The 8730-nt window shown below is 32.6% G+C and overlaps 1 protein-coding gene across 1 annotated transcript; it reads left to right on the forward strand.

Moving 5' to 3' along the window:
* The first annotated feature begins 3853 nt into the window (after window positions 1-3853).
* On the forward strand, window positions 3854-6588 carry LOC110023417. Its single transcript, XM_020722829.1, has 2 exons — window positions 3854-4420; window positions 6370-6588. The coding sequence occupies exons 1-2, from the start codon at window positions 3920-3922 to the stop codon at window positions 6403-6405; spliced, it is 537 nt and encodes a 178-aa protein (XP_020578488.1). The 5' UTR covers window positions 3854-3919; the 3' UTR covers window positions 6406-6588.
* The last annotated feature ends 2142 nt before the right edge of the window (window positions 6589-8730 follow it).

The following is an 8730-nucleotide window of genomic DNA, read 5'->3' on the forward strand; positions in this document are numbered from 1 at the left end:
TATATATATATATATATTTATATATATAGCTTTGTACGGTGAAGATAAGAGCAACTTCTCACGCAATTTCAAAGCAGCATCCGTTAGTTTATTTGAGACAAAAAAATATTGTCATTTTCTCAAAATGTAATTAGAGCCTGTACTTTGTAAGGATTTGGATTTTGAAAATAAATAAATACATAAATAAAATCTTTCCAGCAAAACTCAAAAAAATATTCAGTTCCGGGAACCAAATAGTACGTCCGGACAGCAGCGAGAATCAAGCCACATCACCGTCTATTTTATGGGATCTGATTTTCATCATTATCCCAATATATGTGGTCACAGAATAATTTCTCACTTCATAGGGCTTTGATAACTTGGGTCTGTTTGGAGCGGCGGTAAAATGATGTTGCGACCTCGTATCATAATGGATATATTATATTTTGACAATTTTTTTGTATTTTTTCACTGATCATGACTAGGTATGGTGATAACTTTTTAGCTATCATCTGACTGTTCTAGAAAAAAAAAATTATAATAGTTACCTTAATTTTTAAAATATCAGATTATTTTTCAACAACTTAACAGTTGGTATTTAATAAACTGCAGCCGCCCCAAACATATCTCGATTGACAAGGTAGAATTATAAACTTTTAAAAATACATTTAACATTTATGCATGTGAGAGAGTTTGATCAGACCAAACAAATTTTAACAAATCACAGAAAATATTGCAATAACATTGATATGACTTTTAATGTAAAATTGTAGCTGTTAGATAAAAATTTTCATACATACCGCTTAATTTCTATGTGTTTATATATCTAACACCTAAACTTTAATTTTTAATATGCCAATTTAGCTAAGCATGAAATGGAGTATTTCACTTCTTAAAAGTTAAAAAAGTATATGTTTTATGTAATATGAAAGATTTAGGTGGTTTTTAATATAAAAAGTAAATTTTAATGTTAAATATGTAGATGCATAAGAATTGGTTGGTATGTCTGTAAAAATGGCCCACTAAAAACAAAAAGTCTAAATTCAAAGCATTGTGGTGGTAGAAATGATTGTTTGAAGAGTATTCTCGCTAGGGCTGTCAAGAAAGCTCGTTGTTCGCGAATAGGATTAGTCAATGAATTCGTGTTCGATTTGTTTGATAAGTTAACGAGACGGACGTGAACAAATTTTTTTCATTCGGTTAGTTAAACGAACCAAACACGAACAATGATGCGTTTGTTCGTGTTCGAATCGTTATTGTTTGAAATATAAAATAATTTAAAATAATTATATATAAAATTTTTTTATAAATTTTAATATATAATAAATTAATAAGAATAATAATATATTAATATATTCTATTAGTAATATATTAATATAGAGATTATATATTTATATAATATAAGTTATATAATTAATATACCATATTATTTATATATATTAATATTAGGGATGTCAAACTGGCTCGTCGTTCGCGAACAGCTCGTGTTCGGCTCGTTCGTTAAGAAACAAATACGAATAGTGGCTTCACGAACAATTTCGAACATGAGCTCATTTCAAACAAATTAAATTTTAAACAAGCCGAACTCGAACACAAACTCTGTTCCTTCGGGTTCGATTTGTTTACGCCCCTAATTCTAAGGGACAATTTTTTTCACTTTAACTAGTCTAAATTATTGTCCCGCATGCGTACTTCTCGCATAAAGCCTTGTCCTCGAGGAGGAATTTCACCGGGGCAACTGATTTGATAGCCGGATACGTGGGATCCACTGCGTCCCACAGTACGTAGCATTGCGAACCTCTCGCATGCGAAATTTTGAGAACGAGATGTTGCCTTGGTAAGATAAACGTGGTTCTTTCATCAAAATCATTTTCTAAACTTTTTTTATCACAATATATCATTGTTATGTACATAATAGAAATATTGAACTTACAATTTTCTAGAATACATTGTGTGTATATTACTCTCATTTAAAATCAAATAGACTATAGCATTGTGGTAATTTTTAGGCATATAGTCTTTGATTAATATGAAAATCTTATATAATATGCATTAATATTAGCAAATATTATAATATAGCCCTCCAATCATGAAGTTGATATTTTTAGTAAAGATTTTGAAGTAATTTAGAAATATTGGTAGAGTCATCTCCAGCTAATGGGATGTTGTTCACATAAATTAAAGTTTACAACAGTAGACAAACTTTGTTAAGATACAAGTAAATTTTACAAATCTTTCGCACAATGCTTGTTTTGATCCATAGATAGTTTTTATGTCAACCGTCGTGATAAAATTTTAATGTGAAAATGAATTATACATGTCTGTTTTAATAATAGACCAAAAATGGTACATGGTCAAATGAAGTAGAGCATAAATTATGGGCATTTTTAGAATGGATTGAATGTTTTGTCTAATCAAGTTCATATTTCTACCTATAACTTAGAAACGAACTAGTTTCCTTGAGAGTAATGTGCTTTAAATTTCTAAAGCATTGCCTTCATGTAATGGTCATCCTTAATCTCAATGGAAGATGAGTCCAGAGCTATGTTAGCATGAGGTGTTTTGAAGGCTAAAACATCAACAAATGTAGGAAAAATCTGGTCAATGGGAAGGGACTAATCTTGAAAATTTGATAAATTAAGTGAAGTAGGTTAAGTGATATAAGGAGTGGGATAAGCCAATGTTGTCTTAAAATAATGAGGGGGCGGGGGATGTGGTGTTGTGAAGAGTATGTGAAGGAGGTGTTTTTAGATGCAAAGGAATCAAACCTGGTGGCTAAAATGCATGCCCTAACTAAAGAGTTATATTATTGGAAAAGAATCTTCATGACAAAGTAGATAATGAAAATTTGAACTTTATGAACAGATATATGAGAGCAATAATAACATTTTTGAATGGTAAAATAATCAAGAAATATGAAATGAGATGTTGAATTTGGTGCTAATTGATGTAGAGATTGTGGTTGAAGCTAAGGATAATACAAACATCTAAATGTTTAACGTTCAAGTGTAAAATTATTCTCAAAACACATAAATATGGAGTTACAACAAATTTCTCTTGATTTAAAAAGAATGTTATTTGTAATTGAGTTATCAATTGAAAGACATTGCTAAGGCGGATAATGTTGTACATGCAATTAAAAATAAATTTCAACAGTGATAAAGGATATGGTCCACGATCATACGCTGGGAGGAAGTTGATCGAACATCTTACTTTTAGTTACACAGTAACAATACCGTGAAGAGATGACAGACAACCATTATGATGCAATAAATTCATACTAATAGTGGTTAGTTGTTGTTTTCAAAATGTTTAGACTTTGAATAAAGCAATGAAAACAAAATGGTTATATAGAAAAAGATGGAATCAAGTTCATAAGGTGGGTGAATAATCAAAATAAGGAAACACTTCTAGTACAAAAAAAAAGGATGGGGTTTCCCCTATAAATAGGTCATAGGAGATTTGATAAATGTTTATAATGAAAGGGAAATTTCATACATAGTACTCAACATTTGATTATTTACAAAACTATCAGTCTCATTCATTCGATTTTCAAATTGTCACGCAAATAGCAAAATCACAATAAAATTAAAATTTTTATTTTCTATGTTTATCAAATTAACAATTGTTTGATACCATGTATGATAGTTAAATAAAATGATATGAACGCTAATTTTTTAAAATTTAACTTTTTAATGCTATGCATGTAATTATTCCTAAAAAGAAATTAGATATTTTCATTTTTTTATAGCATTTTTCTTAATTAAATTCATATTAATAAAGTTAAGAGAATAATGTCACCTACAAAAAAAAAACAAAAACAAAAACAAAAATCAACAACTATAAGCAGCAGTCTTCAGCCTCTTCTCTTCTTCCCCTCCTTCCCCCTCTCTCTCTCTCTCTCTCTCTCTCTCTCTCTCTCTCTCTAAATTTTCATGTCATGCTTCACTTCTCTGTAAATCGCTTTCTCCTTCTCTTCCTCCTCCTCGCCGCCGGCTCCGCCGCTTCGGCTGCAGATCCGCCGCCATCCCCTCCATCAAACGGCTCCACAGTATACGAACTTCTCCCCAAGTACGGCCTCCCTCCCGGCCTCCTCCCCAACACCGTCACCTCCTTCTCCCTCGCCAGTAACGGCGAATTTGAAGTAAACCTCGCTGCGGAGTGCTACGTCAACTTCGAATACCTGGTCTATTACAAGCCCAAGATCACCGGCGTAATCCGCTATGGCGAGATTGACGATCTCAAAGGCATCCAAGTCCGCCGCTTCTTCATCTGGTTCGATGTCGACGCCATTAAGGTCGATCTCCCGCCCACCAATTATATCTACTTTGATGTTGGGCTGATTACGAAGAAACTTAGCGTCGGGCAGTTTAAGAACGTTCATTCATGTCAGAAGGGGTTGTCGGAGGACTTGTTGGAACATGACGTAGGATTGTATCAGGTAAGGGTTATTCTTTCAATTTGATTCAGTTTATTGTTGATTCTGGCATGAGAATCTGAATTTTGCTCTGAAATTCGTTTGATTTTTCATTTCTTTGAGGGGAACTGATAACCCTAAGAAGGGATTATGATTAAAAATAAAAGGTGTGGGAGTTGTAATTTTAGTATTAGGTGTGAGAGTTCGAATGAGTATGGGAAGGAAGCTTCGGAGTGAGTAGCATTACTCTTTAATAGAAGGGGAGGATTACAAGGACGGATGAGAACATCAAATCCTCTGCAGTTACCAGATTCCTAAGTTTCCTTCATCTTCACAAACCAGTTTGTGTGGATAGCATTAAATTCATCAAAATTAGAGTAATTTAGAATAAATTAAAACTACTGATTCAATTTCAGCTGGGTGGAATTGAATCCATAAAAAATCTTAGAGATTTTTACTATAATTTATGGATTTAATCTCATTAGCATAAAATTTTGCTGAGGTCTATGTTGCTGAAATGAGGGGATCTTCGCATAAGGAGCAACAAGAAGAGACTTGTGATCACGATGTTATTGTTTAGGAAGGTGGTGCACTGGAAACAACTCAACAGTTGCTCACAAGTTAAGACAAAGGGATGAACAAATCAATAGAATGGAGAAGAAAATGGAACAAATGATTGCTGTTATGACATCTCTACAAGGTTAGAATTTTGCTTCACAGAGAGCAGGATATAGCCGAGGTTGCTCGTGTGATTGAGAAAAGAAGGTCATAATGGTTGAGGAAGATGCTGATAATTGGCATTGTAAGGTTTCTAAGGTTAGACCAATCCCCAAAGTAATACTACAACAACAACAACAACAACAAAGCTTTAATCCCACTATGTGGGGTTGGCTACATGAATCCTTTTTCTCCATTGCGTGCTATTTAGTGTCATATTTTCATTTAGTTTTAATACATTAAGATCATTTTTTATACAATATGCCCAAGTCTTCTTAGGCCGACCTCTGCCTTTCTTAACGTAAGTCGAATCTAAAACATCCACTCTCCTAATAGGATCATCAGATGGTCGACGTTTAATGTGACCAAACCATTTAAGACGACTCTCTCTAATTTTGTCCGTCGCTGGAGCAATTGAAATGGGTTCAGTACCCTAAAGCAAGCATTGCAACAGGCGTGCCTAAAATGGGATGAAGATTTATGCACTTTTTCTTTTGGACAAATATTAAAATATAGCTATTTGCTCTTTGTTTACTTGTAAAAAATTGAACTTTTGTTTTTAATTGCCAAGATTCCGGTGGTTTTCGGAAATGAGTAATACTTGGGCTTACTTGTTTTATTGATTACACTTAGGATTTTACTTGTAATATGGTGAGGAAATGTTTTTTTTATTTCCTTTTTTTTTTGAAAATTTACTTACATAGCACACAATTCACATGTATTTGCATATCTCACGCTTGAACTTTCATATTACATACATAGCACTTTGGTGCTTTAAGCCTATGCATCAAAAGGTGGATTTCACTTTTAAAAAAGTGGTAATAGTGTAATTGTTGATGTGATATTAAAGATTTGAGTGTTATGTGTTAAGACATGAAAACTTATATGTGAGATATGTAAATACATAAGAATTGTGTGCTATGTATATAGATGAGTAGCATTTTTATAAAGAGAAAGGTTTCATAAGTCCACCTTAGGCTAAAATCCATTATGTTGCATGTTAATCATTCTTTTTCATGTGTTATAACTTCATAAAGAAGAAAAATGATTCAAAAGCTTTTCATGCAAGAATAGGATTAGTGGTTCTGAACTAAGCTGGGCTCTTGAAGTATCCATCTTCACTAATAGCACTGGATCCCATGTTGAAGTGAGTGATTGCTGAATTATCTGCTTAGTGATGATTTTCTAGGTGCTTTTTCTGTTAAATTTTATTATTATTATTATGTTTTTTTTCTGAATCTTGTTGAAATGTGCAGCTCTCAGAAGATGCTGGCATGATAATAACAGAATAAGGGTAACAGAGACCAAAATCAACTCATATTTTGAGCTTCAGGCCTCCTGTAATGTCTTTAATTTGCGATTTCGTACTATTTTTGGGTCTAAATGGTTAATGAACTTCTGTTAAGCTTAGATACTCACTATGGTTGCATTCATTAGTATTGTGAATCTTCATATTTACTATAGAATTTGAATAATTATATTGTGCTGTATGTTCTTGCTTCCTCTTCAACTTTTATTGGTGATTTGTGCTTTATGTGCTTACTACTTATTGCATTTTTTTTATAATTATTATTTTTTTAATTATTATCTTGAACTAGTAAATTAGGATTATGTTCATATTTTAGTTATATATCCATTTGATGATTTTTTTGGGATTAATTTGTTATTTTGTTTTTTGTCAACATATGTTTTATGTGTAGGAACAAATTAGCTGTCTTTCAAATTCGATCATATATTTATGAAATTGTTATGCATTGAAGCTTTTTGACGAATGGCCTGAATTGCATGACACGGCAAAGAAAATAGGCCATTTACATGCATACCACACAGTTCTCATGTATTTGCATATCTAACACAATTGCACAAACTTTAGAAGTTACATCCAATCACATCAAAATTATCACTCGCATACTTTTCAAAAGTTAAATACATATTTCAATACATAGGTTTATCACATGAAAGTGTTATAAATATAAAAATAGAAATTTAGGTGTAATTATATGATAAATATGTAATTTTAAAAAAATAATATAAAATTGATGCGTGCTAGAAGATTTGCAGTGGTAGAGTAATAAATTATCGTCTTAGCGTTGTACGAAGATCTAACACACACTCAGATAAAAGAAAACAAGTAGAAACATCCAAATTTTTTATGTGGAAAACCTGTAAAGGGAAAAACCACGGAGTCTGGCTCAGTTGTAAGGAATGAGCAGCGGACGATAGAAATTGGTGGTGGTTGGCTGGTGATGGTCGATGGTGATCGACGATAGTCGACGACAAACGGTGGCGGTCGGTGGCGGTCAGCGGTCGTCAACCACGGTCGACAGTGGTTGACGACGTCAGGAGTGATGTTAGACTTCAGCTCCTTAAAGCTTCGAGTTCTTTTTCATGCTTCAAACCCAGGCCTCAAGCAGTCCCCTATTCATGAGAGGGGTGTGACTATATTTATAGAGTTATGGGTGGATTAATGCATGAATGTGAATCAATTTGATCGGACGACTCAGAGGGCTTTTCTCGATCATACGATGTTTGATGGGCATTTCAGTACCCTAACGATGTCAGAATCGAATGATCTTGGGCTCATTCGATTCTACTTGTCAAGACACTCGATTCAATTATAAACTTGTCTGATTTGACATCTGTTTGACGTTCCAAATGTGTACAGAAAGCTTACAAAAACAGTTTAATGGCTTGATCGGGGCTCAATTTTGTTCAGATTGTATCAATATTGGTACCATTGGGTATGTCCCGTCGAACATGTCAGTTTGATTATAGGTTCACTGAAATCAGAGCACTTGATGATTTTTTATCAAATGTTAAATATTTCTTGCTAAAAAAATGCATCATAATCTATGTCATGACATGAGATTCATGTCAGATGTTGGAATTTTCTTGGCGGCGTATCAAAAATGCTATAATAATATTATTTATTCATTATTTAATTAATTTGAGCTAAAAATAAAAATTTATTTCTGTTCAACTCTTTTATAAATTGAGCTTAAAAAATTTATTTTGCGAACGATGAGTGTTTTAAAGCCTTAGTTGGAATTTGATATGGTTGGTGGTCATGGCATTTAGAAATAAAAATGATTTTATGCAGTGGTTAGATGAATAATAAAACTCAATTATTAAGTGGGATATCACTTTTGATATTGTTTGATGAAAGCTTAGTTTCGCACAGGGACATAAACTATTCATTTTTAATAGTTTTGGTATTTTAGATGAAAGCAAATCCAATGATTGGATGGTCCTTTATTTTTAGGGGCATTTACATGCATACCACACAATTCTTATGTATTTACATATCTAACACCTAAACATTTATATTCACAAGCATACCACTCAAATTTTTAACATCACAAAAAAATATCACCTTTATTGTCTTTCAAATTTGAAATATTTAAATATTTATTTAACCACTTGGATATATATATTAAGTGTGTTAAAGAAATATAGATCCAAGTGGTTAAATAAGTGTGTTCTATTTAAATATATTGATAAGTGTGCGTACATAAAAGCATTGATTCGGCAGTTCAAACAACCACCCTGTGTTAATTTTACAAATAACAATATTCCTAATGCTACCTATGTAATTATCACATTGGTGAGGTGCAATT

The sequence above is a fragment of the Phalaenopsis equestris genome, unplaced genomic scaffold (genome assembly GCF_001263595.1).
Source record: "Phalaenopsis equestris unplaced genomic scaffold, ASM126359v1 Scaffold000224, whole genome shotgun sequence".
NCBI classification, from domain to species: domain Eukaryota; kingdom Viridiplantae; phylum Streptophyta; class Magnoliopsida; order Asparagales; family Orchidaceae; genus Phalaenopsis; species Phalaenopsis equestris.

Coding starts and splice junctions, on each gene's coding strand:
- LOC110023417 (XM_020722829.1), top strand. CDS start 3,920: ATGCTTCACTTCTCTGTAAATCGCTTTCTCCTTCTCTTCCTCCTCCTC. Junction 4,421..6,369: donor ATGACGTAGGATTGTATCAG/GTAAGGGTTATT, acceptor TGAAATGTGCAG/CTCTCAGAAGATGCTGGCAT.